Below are 20353 nucleotides of genomic sequence, written 5' to 3'. Positions count from 1 at the left end.
GAACCGACGAAACACTGGGCCGCCTGCAGCGGAGCGCGCGAACTTAACCACTCGGCCACGGGGCCAGCCCCCTGGCAGCTTTTCTTGGGAAAGTGTTCCCTGGCCTCCCTTTTCCCAGCCCTCGGTGCTTATTTGTACCATATAAAAAACCTCAAGGACTACAAGAATGTGCGTACTTATTTTTCTCCCCACGCAACCCCCCGTTGGGAATAGATGCCCCTTGAAGGCTGGGGCTAAGTCTTCAGATACTTGGTGGCCTGGAGGATGGTAAGCAAGGCAATTGCTGACTAACACCCACTCCATGCAGGGCCCTGGGGAGCTCCAGAGAGAGTTGTGGAAGGCTTGATGACTCCCACCAGAAGGGTGACCAGCCATCTGAAGAGGCTGTGGGGGTGAGCTGCAAGCCATGTTCTCAGGCCACTCCCACTCGAACAACCCTTCTCCATGGTTCCCCAGCTTGGGTGACACCTGCCACCAGAACCTCCCACCTGACCTCCCTTGGAATTCCTGTCAGCCCCTTGCAGAGAACCATAGGATGTCTAAGCTGGAAGCCCCTTGGACACCAGCTGCCACCTTTCTCATTGAACAGATGGGAAGACAGAGGACTAGAGAAGGGAAGGAAGTGCCCAACGCAGGGATGGTAACCGGTGTCTCCTAATGGGACACTTCCTGGTCCTCTAATGGGAAGCACAGGCCACCATATGTTCAGATAGCTAGTGGTGATCGACATGTGTGCGAGCAGACCCAGCCACACACTTCAGCACTGTTGCCATTTCAGCACGATTCTTGAGCATAAGCCATCTTGAACCATGACCTACTTCCCTCTCAGGGTTTACCCAGCCCCTCCACTTGCTCTAGATTCTCCCGGAGGTCAGGAAGCACCACACCTTCTACTTCTTTGTGTCTCCATAGCAAAGGGGCAGTGTGGTGCGGTGGCGAGAGCACGGGTTTGGAGTCAGACATGCCTGTGTTTGCATCGGGCTCTCCTCCTCGAAAGCCGAGTAACACAGAAAGACACTTCCGGCCTCAAAGACTTCTTCCTCTTCTGCAAAATCGGACGAATCCTAGCAAGCTCAGAGAATGATGGGCCTTCAGCAGCAGAGCATAAGGAAGACACCTAGTTTATGCCTGGCCCGCTGTGGGTGCTGAGAGCATTTGAATTTCCCTTCTCGTGTCTTCAGTAGGTGTGTGTTGAAGGCTGCGCAGATGGCTGGCATGTATGCAGAATGGCCTGTTGGTATTTCACTGGAACTCAAGCCAAAGCGAAGCAACGTAACCAGATACTACATTACATTTCAAAAATCTTGATCAAGCATCAACTGTTGAGTAATAATAATCCTAGTAACTGAACTTTTATAAGAGTTCACATTTTGCCATGTATGGGGCACTATGCTAGTGACATCAAATATCTAACTTTCTTTTTCCTTCCCACAGCAATTCTACTCAGTAGGCAAAATTTGGCTCATTTTACACTGGAAAATTTGAGGCTCAAAGTATTAATGGAGTGATGGGCTCACGTTACACAACTAGTAAGTGGCAAAGCCAGGTGGCATTCAAACCCAGGCCTGCTTGACCCCAAAGGCCACACTGGGTGTCTCCCTCCCCTGTGCTGGGCACTAGGATGTGCTGAGAAGAGAAAGCTGTGTGTGCTACACTCTCTTTCCTCCAGTAGCCTATGGACTCATGAGGAGACAGCTGTGAACATGAAACATCTGCCTGGCAGAACAAAGTTTGTGCTAGAAGAATAATTAACATGGGAGAGAAGGAAAAATTATTCTTGCTGATTCCTGGCCTCAAAAGGGAAATTGGAACTTTCACACAAGGATTCTTTGCCTATGATGCCACAGAATGTTCCCAACAACCCCAGGAGGCGGTTATTTATTATCAAGTTCATTTTAAAATGGGGAAACCAAGATCAGAAAGGTGTGGTGACTTGCCCAAAGTCACACAGCTAGGAAGTAGCAGCATCTGGATTAGACCTCTTTTCTTTCTGTCTCCTCAGCATCCCTCTGGTTCTGGAGGTGAGGAGGGGATCCATGGAGGGGGCTGTTCAACCTATGACTTATAGGATACATAAGATTCCTTAGGAAGAGGAGGGCAGGGCTGGCTGAGGGCAGAGCATGAACAAAGGTACTGAGGTTAGAGCCTGGTGCTGAGTGTTTGCCTAGGTGGTTTCCGGACCCAGGTGGAAGGACAGATAAGCAGAGTGGTTTGGGCTGGGAGCATGGGACCCCTCCTAGGGGCTGTGGACAGGCCCTGCGGTCTCCACTCTGAGGTCCAAGGCCCTGTGGTGGTGCCTGCAGCTACAGTCCTACATTGCCCGCCACTATTGATCCCCGTAATCCTTTTTTGCATGCCCACCCCTCCCCTCCCTGTCAGCGTCGCAGCCCAGCACAAATTGAGCAGCAGCTGAATTGGCAGGAGTTGATTAAAACTCCCAGTAATTATGGACTCTTGACTGGCCTGGTTGTCCAAATCAATGTTGGCAGTAATAGACGAGCTAGCTGGCCTTGTTGACAGATTGAGGCTGAGGAGCGAGAGTGGTGGGGGATGGGGGGCTGGCAGGGCCTTCCCCACTCACTCATATTATAGGCAGAACTCACTCCAGAGGCCTCCTGGGACAAGGAGGGCCAGGCCCACTCAGCAACCAAAGTAATGTTCATACTGAAGGACTCCACAGCCCTCACTTAGCTTGTGTGATCTTCAATAACCTTGCCTACAAAATGGATGTATCTTAGAGGTGCCTTTAAGTTTTGCTGTCAGAATTCAAAGAGAAAGCATATGGGAAAATGTCCAGCACATAGTAGGTACTCAAGAAATACCCGTTTCATTTCCTTCCTTTCTTCCTTCTCTCCCTCTTCTCCCCAGGATGCTGTACATCCAAGACTATGCTGGCAGCACCCTCTCTGAGTCTCCTCATTACCAATCATAGTGACCTTGCCACGAGTTTCTCAGAATCCTTGTATAGCCCTAGCCAGTCTGAGCCACTTGTGACATCACAGACAGGCCACCTCCATGTGGATCAGGAAAAAGATCACCTCATTTGCTATCAGGGTACCTTCGATGGTGGGCACAATCTGTCTCTCACGTGCTGTGTGACCTCAATCAAGTCACTTGGCCTCTCTGGACTTTAGTTCCTCATCTGCAAAGTGAGCAGAATGATGCTGGTCCTGCCTTAGCATTGCTAGGCAGAGCAAAGCTGCCTGGGGCGGTATTCTGCCTACCTTCTACATGTATGCAGTCTCCTTTCATTGTTCCCTTAATGTATTTCCTATTGGGGGCGAAAGGAACAAGGTATCCATAATCGCAAGGGCTGTTTTTTGAGCACCTGCCATTGTGGCAGGCATGTGTAGGGACATGATCTGGTTGGGTTCTCTCATAAGCCGAGGGAGATAGGAATTACTCTCTCTAGTGTAGAGATGTGGAAACAGACTCAGAGGAGCAGGGACACACAAGAGAGCAAGTGGGCAGACTTCACTCATGGTTGTGGGATCCTCTGTGGCTGACAGTGTGCTTGGTCTTTGATTTACGATTGATCTCATTGTTGCTGCGTTGTGTCACAAATCTTTACCATGTTCGGAGGCAGTTCTTTTCCTAGGGAGGAGTGCTACTATTAATATGCTGGCAGTGGACGTGGGAGAGAAATCCGATACTTGCTGAGCCCTTGGAGGAAGACAAGGCTTTGCCCATAGTTAGCTGGGTTTGGCAGCATCCTTGTGATTTCTCAAGACTTGCTCAGTCCATTCAAAGGAAAGTCTCCCGTTTCTTCTGAAATACTATAGAGCTAGTTCTGCCTCTTGCACATTTCATAGTTGTTTTGATAAAACCCAGGCAGCTCAGAGCTAAAAGACTTCTCCAATTTCCTGTTGTCCAATTCCTTCCTTTTATAGTAGAGGAAACACACTCAGAAGTGGGATGTGCTGGCCCAAAGCAACCCAGCCAGTTAGAGAAGAGGCCAGCCAAACTGGAGCTTGGCTCTCTGGAGAGCCATTCATGTGCATTTTATCGAGGGCTTCCCAGGATCTGGCTTCTATCTCCAGCATCCCATTTACCTCCCACACCTTCTGGGAGGATGGTTTCATCATTATCAGAGTCTTCCAGATGAAGAAACTGAGTCTCCCAGAGAAGCATGATTAGCTCAGGGGAGAGCCAGCAGGAGGCTGGTTCCATTACCTGACCTGCCCCTCAGGCCCAAGGTGGTAGAAAAGAAGGCAGGGGCCACACTAATGTCTTCCAGGGCCTGAGGGAGGGCCAGCACCACCAGGAAATCCCCCCAGGCTTATTTACTATGTGAGTCACTCAGGCCTCAGGGGAAGTTATTCTGTTTTGTAAGTTGGTTGTTTTTCCTTCTGCTCAGAACAGCTGGTCTACCTTCTAGACCTGGGGGTGGGGTGGTGGAGCTGCTCATTACAAATTTTGCACTCGGAGCAATTTGCATTCCATAATTAATGAACATTAAAATGCGTAATTACACACAGAAACAAATGCCTTGGTGCTGATGAAAAGTCAGCCTGGGAAGGAGCAAGAGCAGGCACAGGGGTTGGAGGAGGAGGCTGGGAGCAGCAGGGCAGGGCCAGCCTGTGATGGGAAAAGCTGGGAAGCGCCCAGGGGCCCCCCTCCCCCACTCAGATCCTCAAGGCCTTAAGGCTCAGGGACCCAGGCCCAGGGTCTTCCTGTGGGTTCTTGTCTGAGGCGGAGCAGACTGGAGGCGGGAAGCTGTGGAGCGCAGCTGACCTGGGCAGACCCCCAGCTCTCTCATCTACTTTCTGTAAAACCTCAGGCAAAGGAGTAGCCCTCCAAGGAACGGGGTCTTCATCAAATGGATCTGCCTCCTTTCTCCTGCCCACTCCTAGTCCCACAGAGCCTGCCTCCCAAGGCTCTCTTCGGGAGCTCTAAGAAAGTGCTTACAGCTCACTGAATTCACTAACTTCAGTAATCTCTTCAAAGTGGCAAATCAGATCACTCCACTCCTCTGCCAGCAACAGTCTAATGACTTCCCCTTGGACTTAGAATCACCTCCGCTTGCCTTCCCATGGCTGAACTCAGGGATCAGCAGCTCTTTTGTATAAAAGACCATGTAATAAATATTTTAGGCTTTGCAAGTCACATGTGATCTTTTTTCTTTTCTTTTTTCTTTTTGGTCTTATAGACTTCATTAAAAAACAAAACAAAACAAAAACAACAAAAAAATACAACCCTTTAAAAATGTAAAACACATTCTTATCTCTAGACTGTACAAAAACAGGCTGTGGGGGAGTAGATGTCTTTTCTCTATTCTTCCCACTAAATACAACTAAAACCCGTGGTGGTTATATATAAAACAAACATAGGACTGAAAGGTGGAAGAAAGGCAGATGAGCTAGGGACTTTGGGACCCAAGGAAAGACATGGTGGTCATTTCCCTGGGCTTTCTTTTCTTTTGCTTTTTTTTTATGAGCAATAGTCACCCTGAGATAATAACATCTGTTGCCAATTTCCTCTTTTTTCACTTGAGGAAGATTAGCCCCTAGCATCTGTGCCTATCTTCCTCTACTTTGTATGTGTGATGCCTCCACAGCATGACTGATGAGTGGAGTAGGTCCACACCCAGGATCCAAACCCGTGAACCCCAGGCCACTGGAGCAGAGTGCACAGAACTTTAACCACTCGACCATGGGGCCGGCCCCATCATGGGCTTTCTTTCTGCCTCATATGTCCCAAGCTTGGAGCTCAAGGAGCCAGCCACTCCAAAACTCCAATAGGCAACGACCAAAACCAAATCCCCCAAAACCCCCAAAGCCTGCTCTCTTCAGCGAAAATACCAGGAGAAGGGAAGCTTAATAAGACAGAAGATTTTAGACACTAACCATTCTATTCCAGCCAAACTTAAAAAAAAAAAAAACCATAGCCACCCCTCCCCCACCTATGCTAACCAAGGCCGAGTAGGGAGCTAGACTTCTATGCTTTCTAGGCCATAATGAGACAATCTGACAGTCCACTCCTCCCCTCTGCCTGTTGGAGTGGTGTCAGGGAAGCCCAAGCAAGGAGCCAGGACTTAAATCTCCACTGAGAGATAATGAATAACCCTCCCAACTTCTCTCCAGGCCCAGCAATACATTGAAAAGATCATATACCATGATCAAGTGGGATTTATATCAGGGACACAGGGATGGTTCAACATCTGAAAATCAATCAATGTGATACACCACATGAACAAAAGGAGGAATAAAAACTATGTGACCATGTCAATAGATGGAGAGAAAGCATTTGACAAGATCCAATAGCCATTTCTGATAAAAATTCTTAACAAAATGGGGATAGAAGGAAATTACCTCAACGTAATAAAGGCCATATATGACAAAGCCACAGCCAACATCATACTCAATGGGCAAAAACTGAACGCTACCCCTCTGAGAACAGGAACAAGGCAAGGATGCCCTCTATCACCACTCTTATTAAACATAGTACTGGAGGTTTTAGCCAGAGCAATTAGGCAAGAGAAAGGAATAAAAGGAATCCAAATAGGGAGGGAAGAAGTGAAACTCTCGCTGTTTGCAGATGACGTGATCTTATGTATAGAAAACGCTAAAGAATCCATCGGAAAAGCTATTAGAAACAATTACCAACTACAGCACAGTTGCAGGCAACAAAATCAACTTACAAAAATCGGTTGCATTTCTATACTCTAATAACAAACTTACAGAAAGAGAATACAATTCCATTTACAATTGCATCAAAAAAAAAAGAATAAAGTGCCTAGGAATAAATCTAACCAAGGAGGTGAAGGACTTATACAATGAAAAATATTAGGCATTATTGAAAGAAAGAGATGATGACATAAAGAAATGGAAAGAGATTCCGTGCTCGTGGATGGGAAGAATAAACATAGTTAAAATGTCCATACTACCCAAAGCAATCTACAGATTCAATGCAATCCCAATCAGAATCCCAATGACATTCTTCACGGAAATAGAACAAAGAATCCTAAAATTCATGTGGGGCAACCAAAGACCCCGAATTGCTAAAGCAATACTGAGAAAAAAGAACAAAGCTGGAGGCATCACAATCCCTGACTTCAAAATGTACTACAAAGCCATAGTGATCAAAACAGCATGGTACTGGGACAAAAACAGACACACAGATCAATGGAACAGAACTGAAAGCCCAGAAATCAAACTGCACATCTACAGACAGCTAATCTTCGACAAAGGTGCCAAGAACATACAATGGAGAAAGGATAGTCTCTTCAATAAACGGTGTTGAGAAAACTGGACAGCCACATGCAAAAGAATGAAAGTAGACCATTATCTCACGCCATACACAAATATACACTCAAAATGGATCAAAGACTTGAAGATAAGTCCTGAAACATAAAACTCCTGGAAGATAATATAGATAGTACACTCTTTGACATCGAACATAAAAGGATCTTTTCAAATACCATGTCTTCTCAGGCAAGGGGAACAAAAGAAAAAATAAACAAGTGGGGCTTCATGAGACTAAAGAGCTTCTGCAAGGCAAAAGAAGCTAGGATCAAAACAAAAAGACAACCCACCAACTGGGAGAAAATATTTGCAAATCATATATCCACCAAGGGGTTAATCTCTGTAATATATAAGGAATTCACACAATTGAACAACAAAAAAACAAACAGCCCAAGCAAAAATGGGCAGAGGATATGAAGAGACATTTTTCCAAAGAAGATATACAGATGGCCAATAAACACAAGAAAAGATGTTCAATATCACTAATTATCAGGGAACTGCAAATCAAAACTACACTAAAATACCACCTTACACCTGTCAAAATGGCTATAATCACTAAGACTAAAAATAACAAGTGTTGGAGAACGTGTGAAGAAAAGTGAACCATCATACACTGCTGGTGGGAATGCAAACTGGTGCATTCCCACTATGGGAAACAGTATGGAGATTCCTCAAAAAACTAAAAATAGAAATACTATATGACCCAGCTATCCCAGTACTGGGTATCTACCCAGACAACTTGAAATCAACAATCCAAAGTAGCATATGCACCCTTATGTTCATTGCAGCACTATTCACTATAGCCAAGACATGGAAGCAACCCAAGCGTCCATTGACTGATGATTGGATAAAGAAGATGTGGTATATATATACCATGGAATACTATTCAGCCACAAAAAAGACAAATTCATCCCATTTGCAACAACATGGATAGACCTGGAGGGAATTATGCTAAGTGAAATAAGCCAGTCTGAGAAAGACAAATACCATATGATTTCACTCATATGTGGAATAAAACAAACACATGGACAAAGAAATCAGTTTAGTGGTTACCAGGCGAAGGGGAATGGGGGTGGGCACAAGGGGTGAAAGGGAACACTTATGCGGTGACAGGCAAGAAATAATGTACAACTAAAATTTCATAATGATGTAAACTATTTATGAACTCAATTTAAAAAAGAAGCATAAAAAAATTAAAGAAACTGTTTTCTTACAAAAAAAGAAAAAAGAAAAAGAACCAGGGACATCTCAAACAGAATGGAAAAAGACAACCAATAAATGTCACCACCAAGATAGGAGAGAGATTAGAATTATCTGCCAAATATGTTAAAGTAGCCGTCGTAAAGATGCTTCAATAAGCGATTATAAGCACAAATGAAAAGATAGAAAACCTCAGCACAGAAGTAGAAGATATAAAGAAGAAACAAATGGAAATTTCAGAACTGAAAGATGCGATAATTGAAATTAAAAAACAAACCTCAGTGGATTGACTCAAAGCAGAATGGAGAGGACAGAGGAAATAATCAGTGAACTTAAACACAGAACGATAAAAATTACCCGCTCTGAACATCAAGAGCAAATGGACTGAAAAAGCAAATGAACACAGTTTCAAGATCCTATGGAACTGTAAAAAAAAGACCTAGTATTTGTGTCACTGGAGTCCAAGAAGGAGAGAAGAAAGAGAGTGGGACTCAGAAAGTACTCAAAGAAATAATGGCTAAAAACTTCTCAAATTTGGCAAAATGCGTAAACCTACAGATTCAAAAAGCAGGGTAAATCCCAACCAGGATAATCGTGAAGAAATACACACCAATATATCATAGTCAAATTTCTGAAACTAGTTTTTCATGAAAAAAATCTTGAAAGCAAGGAGAGAGAAATGACATCTTATCTACAGGGGGAACACAATTTGAATGATGGTGGAATTATCATGAGAAACCATGGAGGCAAGAAGGAAGTGGCACCACATTTTTCAACTATTGAATAAAAAAGAACTGTCAACCCAGAATCCTGTGTCCAATGAAATATTTATTGTTGGAATGAAGGAGAAATCAACACTCTCATATGAAGGAAAACTAAGAGAATTTGGCACCAGCAAACTTACTCTTAAAAAAACAAAAACAAACAAAAACCTTAAAAGAGTTCTCCAAACAGAAAAGAAATAATATTTTGGAACATTTGGAAGAAAGAAGAAATACAGTAAAAATATAGGGAAATGCAATGAACCTTTCTTCTCCTCTTGCGTTTTCTACATTATGTTTGATGGTTAAAACCAAAATGATTGCACTGTCTGATGTGATTGTAAATGTATTTCGAGGATTATTTAAGAAAATTATATAAACGGGAGAAGATAAAGGGACATAAACAGAAATAAGGTTTCTATACATCACTTAAACTGGGAAAATGATGATACCAGTGGACTGTGATAAGTTATACATACCTAGAGAAACCACTGAAAACTATATAAAGAGATGTACTCAAAAACGCTATAGATAAGTCAAAATGTAATTCTAAAAACTGTTCGACTAACCCACAGGAAGACAAACAAAAAGAAAGCAGAAAAATGAAAAACAGAGATCAGAAAATAAAACAGCAGACTTAAGCTCCAAAATATCAATAATCACATTAGGGTAAATGATCTAAATACAAAAATTAAAAGACAGAAATTGGCAGAGTGGATTAAAAGCATGACCTAATTATTTGCTGTCTATAAGAAATTCACTTAGCATATAATCATTTAGGCAAGTTGAAAGTAAACACAGCAAAAGACATATGCAAATCAAACAAAAGCAAGAGTAGCTATATTAATATTGGATCAAGTAGGCCTTTGAGAAAAGAAAATTTCGAGAGAGTGACGTCATATAATAATGAAAGGGTCATCCACCAAAAAGACGTAGCAATTCTAAATATTTATGCATCAAACAATAGAGCTGCAAAGTGAGTGAAGCAAAAATTAATAGAACTGAAAGGAAAAATAGACAAATCCATAATTATAGTTGGATAGGTTAACACTTCTCCTTCAACAACTGATAGAGCAATTAGACAAAAAATAGCAATGTTATAGAATAACTCAATAACCTTATCAACCAAAAAGATCTAGTTAATGTTTATAGAACACACTGGCCAGCAACAACACAATATGTATTCTTTTAAAGAACTTATGGAACACATACCAAGATAGACCATATCCTGGGCCATGAAAAAAGTCTTAACAAATTTAAAGAATTTAAACCATACAGAGTGTGTTCTCCTGACACAACAGAATCAAACAAGAAAGCAATAAGAGGTAAGAGAAAAATCTGTAAATACTTGGAAACTATACAATACACTTCTAAATAATCCATGGGTCAAAGAGGAAGTCTCAAGGGAAATAAAAAAATACACTGAACTGGCGCCAGCCCAGTGGCATAGTAGTTAAGTTCGTGCACTCTGCTTTGGCAGCCCAGGGTTTGCAGGCTTGGATCCTGGGCGTGGACCTGCACACAGCTCATCAAGCCCAAGCCATGCTGTGGTGCATCCCACATGCAAAATAGAGGAGGACTGCCACAGATGTTAGCCCAAGGCCAATCTTCCCCACAAAAAAAGAGAAAAAAACCCCACCAAACTGAATGAAATAAAATTCCAGTATTTCCAAATTTGTGGGACACAGCTAGCACAGTGATGTATCTTTTTATTTGTAATTTATCTGTCTTTACGTTTAATGAGAAGAAAATTTATATCCATAAATGCATCCCTTCAAAAAGAAAATGTTTCAAATCGATAACATAAGCTCCCACCTTAAAAACCCAAGAAAAAAGAGCAAAATGAACCCAAAGCAAGCAGAAGAAAAGAAATTAATGCAATTGAAAACAGAAAAACAATAGACAAAAATCAACGAAACAAAAGACTGATTCTTTGACAACTTCAAGAAAGTTGAAAAAAAAAAAAAGACTCTAGCAAGACTGATAAAGAAAAAAGGAGAGAAGACACAAGTAACCAATATCAGGCATGAAACAGGTCATATCACTACAGGCCCTGGACATATAAACGATTAATAAAGGGCTGTTACAAGTAACTCCACACACATATATTTGACAACCTAGATGAAGTGGACCAATTCCTTGAAAAATGCAAAATACCACAACTCTTTCAAAATGCAATAGATATTTGAATAGCCCTATAACCATTATGGAAATTGAAATTGTAACCTTAAAACTCTCCCCAAAGAAATCTAGAGGCCTGGATAGTTTCACTGGAGAAGTATATCAAATGTTTAATGAAGATTTAACACCAATTCTACAAAATATCTTCCAGAAAATCAAAGAGGAGGAAATACTTCCCAATTCATTTTATGACGGTAGCATTACCCTGCTACCCAAACGAGACAAAGAGAGTAAAAAACCAGAAAACTACAGAGTAAGACCAATAACCCTCATGTATATAGTTACAAAAATCCTTAACAAAATATTAGCAGACAGAATTCAACAAAATATAAAAAAGAACCACGAGGGGCCGGCCCCAGGGCCTAGTGGGTAAGTTCGGTGCACTCTGCTTCATTGGCCTGAGTTCAGTTCCTGGGCACAGACCTACACCACTCGGCATCAGCCAGGCTGTGGCAGTGACCCACATACAAACTAGGGGAGGACTGGCACAGATGTTACCTCAGGGACAGTCTTCATCAATGACAACAACAAAAAGAACTATAACCAAGTCAAGTTTATTCCAGGGATGCAAGACCGGTTCAGTAGTTGAAAATCTATCAATGTATTAACAGGCAGAAGAAGAAAAATCACACGATCATATCAATTGATACAGGAAAAGGATTTGACAAAATTCAGCGCTCATTAATGATAAAAACTCTCAGAAAAATTGGAATAGAAGAGAACTTTCCCAACTTGATGAAGAACATCAATAAAAAATCTACAGTGAATGTAATTATGGAGAAAGACTGAATGGTTTCTCCCTACAATCAGGAATAAGGCAGGATGTCCATTCTCATCACTCTTGTTCAACATAGTGCTGGCAGTTCTAGCCAGTGCAATAAGGCAAGAAAAGGAAATACAAGGCATACAGATGAGAAATGGAGAAATAAAACTGCACCTATTGGCAGATCACATGATTCTCTACTTAGACAATCCCAAAGAATTTACATAAAAACTCCTAGAAGTAGTGAGTGAGTTCAGCAAGGTCTCAGAATACAAGAAAAATATGCAATATCAATTGTATTCCTATATACCAGCAATGAACATGGGGACACTGAAATAAATCATACAATTCCATTTGCAGTCCCTGAAAGATAATGAAATATTTAGAAGTAAATCTAACAAAACATGTACAGGACAAGTATGCTGGAAACTACAAAATGCCGGTGAGAGAAATCAATAAAGATCTAAATAAATGGAGAGACATACTGTATTCATGGATTGCAAGACTCAACATAGTGAAGATCTCCGTTCTCTTCAAACTGGTATAAAGGTTTAATATAATTCCTATCAAAACCACAGTGTGTTTTTTTATAGATGTAGACAAGATTTTCTGAAATTTATATGGAAGGGCAAAGAAACTAGAATAAGCCATACTTCTTTTGACAAAGAAGAACAAAATGGAAGAAGTCAGTCTACCCTATTTCTAGACTTATAAAGCTCCAGTAATCAAGACTCTGTGCTGTCAGTGTAAAGACAGACATATAGATTAATGGAACAGAATAGAAAACCCAGAAATGACCCACACAAATAAGCTCAATTTGTTTTTTGTTTTTTGGGGTTTTGTTGGTGAGGAAGATTGGCCCTGAGCTAAAATCTGTTGCCAAATCTTCCTCTTTTTGCTTGAGGAAGATTAGCCCTGAGCTAATATCTGTGCCAGTCTTCCTCTACTTTGTATATGGGACACTGCCACAGCATGGCTTGATGAGTGGTGTGTAGGTCTGCACCCGGGGTCCAAACCTGTGAACCTAGGCCCACTGAAGTGGAGTGTGCAAACTTAGCCGCTGTGCCACTGGGCCAGCCCCTCAATTTGTTCTATTACAAAGGAACAAAAGGAGTTTAATGGAGGAAAGGGAGCCTTTTCAACAAAGGGTGCTATAGTAATTGCACATTCACAGTCAAAAAAACCAAACCCCGATATAAGTCTCACACCTTATACAAAAATTAACTCGAAATGTATCCCAGAATTAATTGTAAAACATAAAGCTGTAACACTTGTAGAAAACACACACAAGGAGAAAATCTTTGAGATTTGGGCTTGGCACAGAGTTCTTAGATTCCAAAAGTCTAATCTATAAAAGAGAAAATGATAACTTGGATTTCATCAAAATTAAAAACATTTGCTCTGTGAAAGCTCATTTGAAGATGAGAAGACAAATTACAGAGTAAGAGAGAAAATATTTGCAAACCATATATCTGACAAAAGTCTAGAGTCTAGAATATATAAAGAACTCTCAAACCTTAACAGTAAAAAACCCAAACAATCCAGTTAGAAAATGGGCAAAAGACATCAAGAGATATCGCACTGAAAAGCATATACAGATGGAAAATAAACACAAAAGATGTTCAGCATCATTAACTATTAGGTAAATGCAAATTAAAACCACAGCGAGATATTATGACATACCCATCAGCTAAAATAAAAAATACTGACAACTTCAAACACTGATGAGGATGTGAAGAAGCTGGACCACTCATATATTGCTGGTGGAGATGTAGAGTAGTACAACCAGGCTGGAAAAGTTTGGCAGCTTCCTAAAAAAAGTTAAGCATGCAACTACCATAGGACCCAGAAATTGCACTCCTTGGCATTTTTCCCAGAGAAATGAAAACTTACATTCATGCAAAAACGCGTAAACAAATAGCAGCTTTATTCATAATAGCCAAGTACTGGAAGCCACCCACATGCCCTCAACAGGCGAATGGTTAAATAAACTATGGTACATCCATACCAGGGAATATTACTCTGCAATAAAAAAGGAACTAAATATGGTTACCTGTAGTGACCTGGATGAATATAAGAATTATGCTGAGTGGGGGAAAAGAAAGCCAGTCCCCTAAAGGTCACAACTCTATGATTTTATTTATGGAACATTCTTGGAATGACAAACCTTATAGAAATGGAGAATGTATTAGTGGTTGCCAGGCATTAAGGAAGGGAGTCAGGTGGGGAATGGTGTGGCTTAAAAAAGGCCACAGGAGGAATCTTTGTCGTGGTGGAAATGTTCTACATCTTGATTATCCATGTATATATCCTGGTTGTGATATTTTTACTATAGTTTTGCAAGGCATTACCATTGGGGGAAGCTGGTCATAGGGTACACAGGATCTCTCTGAATTTATTATTTCTTACAAATGCATATGAATCTATAATTATATCAAAATTTAAAAAATAATTTAAAAAAAACAGGCCTTGGACTGGATTTGGCCTGCAGACCATAGTGTGCCAACTCCTGGCTTAAGTGGTTTCGTCCCTTCTCCCTCTCACATCTTGCCTTATGCTAACCTTGTTTTCCCGTGTCTCATGGAGCTTCAACTGCATTGGCCTCCTCTGTTCCATGGATAGGCCAACACTGTTCCTTCCTCAGGACTTTCATACTTGCTGTTCCCCCTTGGATAACCCTTCCCACTCATATTCACCCAGGAGAGTCTACTCATCATTCAGGCTTGGCTCAAATGCTCATTTTATGCCTCTTCACTCCATCCCCCTTCACGTTTTATCACATACATTTATTTTTTTCCCTTCATCGCACCTTTTACTCTATGAAATAATCATTTTATTTGTCTACTTCTTAATCATTTGTCTCCTCTCTCAAATTTAAGCTCCACGAGAGCAGGGTCTCATCTGTGTTGTTTACCACCTCATTTCCAGTACCCAGCTCATTTGCTTAGCACTGAGTAGATGTTCAATAAATCTTCGTTAAATGATCCAATGAAGGACTTATCCAATGAAGGACTTATCCAATGAAGGACGGATGAGAAAGAAAAAATAAGCTAATAGTTCCAGTTAGGCTTTACTGGGGTGGAGGCATTCATCTATCAATTTCTCATTTATCCTTCATTTCTTTCTTTTCTTTTTTTTTTTCTTTTTGAGGCAGATTAGCCCTCAGCTAACATTGGCTGCCAATCCTCCTCTTTTTGCTGAGGAAGACTGGCCCTGAGCTACTATTCGTGCTCATATTCCTCTATTTGATATGTGGCACACCACTTCAGTACGGCTTGATGAGCAGTGCTATGTCTGCGCCCAGGATCCAAACCAGTGAACCCTGGGCCACCGAAGCAAGCGCGGGAACTTAACCACTGTGCCACGGGGCCGGCCCCTATCCTTCATTTATTTAGTGCGTATTATGTGGAGGTTCTGAGCCAGGCAGGTTGTTTTCTCGTTGAGTCTCCAGAAATGCCTCCCAGAGAAGCGTTATTATTTCCATTTTACAGATGAGAAAACCGAGGTTCTCTCTGCTGCAAAACCCATGCCTAGAGCTCAGTGTCACAAAGTCTGGATGGAAGCAGGACTGACTTTGGTCCCATATTCTTGTCTCCAAGCTGCCTCCCCCATTTAAAGAAAGGAAACTGAGGCTCAGTTACGTTCAAGGGCTTGCTCACAGTCACAAGGCAGGAGTCATGATCTTCCTTTCTAGTGCACCAGGATGTCTCCCTTTTGCTCCAATGACATCTCCTCCCTCTGAGAAGACTTTCCTGACCAGGGCATTGCTACGCCAGTATTCCCCAGTCGCTCACCTTTGCAGAGTTTTCATTTTCCCGTTCAAGTTATACTGCACTTCTTCGTGTTTTTCTGTAACTAGTTCTCCGTCTGACAGATAGGTATATTTCTTATCTCTCAAATTGGATCCTCAGCTCCTTAAACACACCCATCCCAGCAGCTACCATTTGCTGAGCGCCGTGCTAAACACTCGATAGATTTATCTCACTGTATTAGTTATCTGTTCCTGCGTCACAAATGATCCCCAAATCGAGCGGCTCAAAACAAAAAGCATTTATTATCTCACGCAATTTTTTAAGGGTTAGGAATTCAAGAGCGGCTTAGCTAACCCAGAGGCTTAAGGAAACAGCAATTTATTCCCTCACCGCTCTGGAGGCCAGAAGTCCGAAATCAAGATGTTAGCAGGTCCGGGCTCCAATCAAGGCCTCTCGAGAGGAATCCGTCCTTGTCCCTACAGCTTCTGGTGGCTGTAGCATTTGTGGGCTTGTGGCCACATCGCTCCAGTCTTTGCTGCACCTCCATGTGGCCTTCTCTGGGTGTAATCTCTCTGTGCCTCTCTCTTTTGAGGACATTTGTGACAGCATTTAAACCTACCTGGATAATGCAGGCTAGTCTCCGTGTCTCAAGAGCTTCAATTTAGTCAATCTGCAAAAACTTTTCCTATAGAAGGTGACACTTACAGGTTCCAAGGGTTAGGATGGGGACATATTTCTGGGAGCCATTCTCAGCCTACAACACTATCTCCTCGGTTTGCTGGACGGATTAACTAAGTAAAAACAAGTAAAGTGTTTAGATTCTGCCTGGATCATAGAACATACTCTTGTAAAGAGCAAAAGTGGGGAGCCAGCCCGGTGGCGCAGTGGTTAAGTTCGCATGTTCCGCTTCTCAGAGGCCCAGGGTTCGCCGGTTCCGATCCCGGGTGCGGACATGGCACCGCTTGGCAAAAGCCATGCTGTGGTAGGCATCCTACATATAACGTAGAGGAAGATGGACATGGATGTTAGCTCAGGGCCAGTCTTCATCAGGAAAAAGAGGAGGATTGGCAGTAGTTAGCTCAGGGCTAATCTTCCTCAAAAAAAACCAAAAAGAACAACAGTGGTAAGGAATCAGCAGGTGATAGAAAGAACTGTGAGTAACCCCCTGGCCCAGATATCTACAGTTTCCTGATGAAAAGGTCAGGCGTTCTTTTTAAGGCTCCTCCCTGAGGCTCTGCAGATGGGCAGACCAGCCCCCACGACCAGCAAATGGCTCCAAATCACCCCATGACCAGGGGTCCTCTTGTCTGACAGTGAATGTTCAGAGACAAGCAGGGGCCTCCTCTGAGCTTGTATTAATATGTACAACACTTCACTCACATGGAAAATTGATTTTTCTTTTTAAGCACAAAATGTAGCCAGTTTTATAACCTTTCTGCCGCTTGACAAAGGCCATTTATAACCTACTTTCTCCGTCACCCTTCCTGGCGCCAGTCTCCAATGTCTCGAAGAACTCTCTCATACATTTGTAATTATGAATTCTTCTGAGGCAAAATTTAATTTCTAAGAGGGCTGACCTTTTTTTTCTTGTTATTGTGGTTTTTTTGTAAATTAATTTTTTTGTGTGTGTTTTGTTATTGATGTTGTTTTGGATGACGGCTTGGCGAGGGGACCAGGGAGCTGGTTGGGAGGGGAGGTACACTGGGAGGGCATTTTAATCAGTGATGTCCTATGATGGATGAGGAAGGCTGAGCTCTGGGTGTTAATCTTTGTGGATAGCAAATGCCAGCAGGGCGACCGGAATTAAAACCTAGTACCTCATTTTCTCTCTGGAACGAAGGAGAGTTGGAACTGCTTCTCCATCTGCTGGACTGGAGAAGATGAGCTCAGCCTCATCAAATGGAGGAAAACTAAATTAGATAAATAGTCATTCGCCCCTGCCGTAGATCTTCCGCTCACGGAGCACTTAGCAGGTGCCAGGCACACTCACAAGAGTGTTTGGCTGAGGTCACTGGAGGTTGGAATCGTTGGGGTTTTTGGGGAGCCAGAGGCATCCCATTGGGTTCCTGGAGGGAGGTGCACATGGCTGGGCAGAGGATTTGAAATTATCTGTGGAAGACCTTGACTATCAGCTTAAGGAAGATTCAAGGTGTTGCTGTTAAAAATGCATTTATTTATTTAAGCCGGGGAAGTGAATTTAGAAGTATCGCTCTGGTGGCCATTAGGAGGATGGGTAGAGGAGGCCAGACTGGAGGCCAGCAGACAGGTCGTGGGATGCAGGAATCTTCTTCACGACTCCAGGCACAAGGATGGGGAAGAAGAGACAAATTCAAGACAGGAAGGAAGAGCACTCACCTTGATGAGTACCAAATTGTATGCTGAATTCTGAAGGAAAGGATGCACCCCCATGATCCAACTGAAGCTTCACAACAAATCCATAGGTGTAGGTGCTAGGCCTGTTTAACAGATAAGGAAGTTGAGGCTCAGAGAGGGTGAGTAACTTTCCCCGGATCGCACCGTAAGAAGAGCTTGTATTTAACTCAAATTGGTAGAGCTCTTCACCATATATCTGGCTGCCTCCCAAAGTGACCTTTATAGCAGCAGACCCTATTGGACAATAATAATAAACACAATAATGGTGATGATCCCAGCAATGTCAATATTAATAGCAGCTAACATTTGCTGTGTGATGCTGTATGAGCCACAATGTTCTCAGCACATTGAGTCATCATTTCCCTTCGTTCTCACAACTCTGCAAGGTAGATACTGACAAAAGTCCCATTTTACAGATGGGCACACTGACGTTCAGAGAGGTAAAGGCACTTGTCCAAGGCCACACAGCTATTGGTTGGCCAAAGGAAACTTTGAACCTGTTTCATCGGTACCCGACACATGCACCTTTTCAGAAGGTGGGAGGAGAGGGCTTGGTGGGACCCGCCACCTCCTCAGCCATAACTCCCCTCTTGCTCTCTCTCCGAGCAGTGCCCCGAGGAGCTGAGGCCCATGAAGGACGGCTCTGGCTGCTACGACCACTCCAAAGGCATCGACTGCTCGGACGGCTTCAACGGCGGCTGTGAGCAGCTCTGCCTGCAGCAGACACTGCCGCTGCCCTACGACGCCACCTCCAGCACCATCTTCATGTTCTGCGGGTGAGTCTCTGTCCCCGAGAAAGCCCAGCCACTCCCTTCACGGCAGCGGGGGATGCAGAAAAACGGTCAGGAGCTACAGCCCGGCCAGGCTGGGCCTGACTTTGGACAAAATGGCCTTTCTGCCTCCACTTTGTCAGCCCAAGAGGCAAAAAGGCAAGATTATAACCTTCTCTTGGGTATTGGGAAGAAGAATGGAAGAAGAGAAACAAATAACTGATTAATAATTATAATAATGGAATCCATGCTCAGGCTGCGTCCGGGTCAGGATTTTTTCCACATAAGCCTCCTGTCCCTTCTGCATCTTCCCTGCCGTCCTGGTCAGTGCCATTTGGAGGCAAAAGCAGACACCTTGAAGGTGTCACCAAGAAACCAGCAGATGTGATGCTTAAGAACGCAGACTTAGCCCAGGCTTTTGCCCCTGTTTCTGCAGGAATTTAGCAGTGCAAATTCAGAGGCTAGCCCCTCTAAGTCCTAATGCCCTTATTTGTGAGGATAATTCACTGGGAGAGGGGAGGTGTAAAGAAAACCACACAGGCCAAGCTCAAAGGGCTCACTCATGCTAAGAACTCAACCGAGTTTTACAATTAGTCTGAGACTGAAGAAGGGGCACACATTGGGTCCAACTTGCTGAGTGGCCTAGGACAAGTCACTTTCCCTCTCTGGGCTGCAGTTGGACCACCTGTGAAATAAGATCTTTGGACAACAATGCCTAACGTATCTCCAAGTTTCCTTGTTTTCCATGTTAAGGACCGCATCAGGAGTTCCCTCTGTCATAGAGAGCATCTAGCATAGTGTTTGGGCCTCAGCACTAAAAAAAGTGGCAGCCGTTTTTCTTCTCTTCTTCATTCCCTGTCTGATGACGTCTTCGTATTAGAAAATGTGCTCATCTTTTGACATTCTGCGACTTGGAAAAATCATCCTGTGCTTGTGTAAGAATGTCAGTCGCTGAAGTGTGCTCAGTGCTTTCCTAAGAGAGACAAGCAGAATAAGGCATTTAACAACCTTTTCAGTCCTACGTATTATGAAAAAGGGGGCAGGGGAATGTAAGTGGGTTCAATCTCAGTTTAACCGAAAATTAATTTTACCTGCCTGGCTCTAGTCCGTGGGGTCCAGTGTTCCTTCTGGGGCTTATTTCAGGGTCTCCGCCTTCCCCAGTGATACTTGGGGCTGCAGGTGCCTCTGAGCAGATGTTGGAGCAGCTCCTGGAAGCCCTAGATGTGTGTCTGTAAAATAAATAAGACATAAATTAGCGTATGCAGACCTGAATTTATAGGTCTCTCCTCAGCTTAAGCAACTGCAGGGC

At 43.1% G+C, this 20353-nt stretch overlaps 1 protein-coding gene across 4 annotated transcripts in view; it reads left to right on the top strand.

Moving 5' to 3' along the window:
- The window catches only part of ASTN2 (astrotactin 2), an 826144-nt gene that overhangs the window by 496229 nt on the left and 309562 nt on the right, over window positions 1-20353 (top strand). For all 4 annotated transcript variants that reach the window (XM_046684656.1, XM_046684665.1, XM_046684648.1 and 1 more), the window contains exon 12: window positions 18884-19050. In XM_046684656.1, the coding sequence (XP_046540612.1) occupies window positions 18884-19050 (167 nt within the window). The remainder of the gene's footprint in view (window positions 1-18883; window positions 19051-20353) is intronic.

The sequence above is a fragment of the Equus quagga genome, chromosome 1 (assembly GCF_021613505.1).
Source record: "Equus quagga isolate Etosha38 chromosome 1, UCLA_HA_Equagga_1.0, whole genome shotgun sequence".
Taxonomy (NCBI): Eukaryota; Metazoa; Chordata; class Mammalia; order Perissodactyla; family Equidae; genus Equus; species Equus quagga.
Note: the sequence above shows the minus strand (reverse complement) of the source record. Positions and strands in the feature narration are given on the sequence as shown.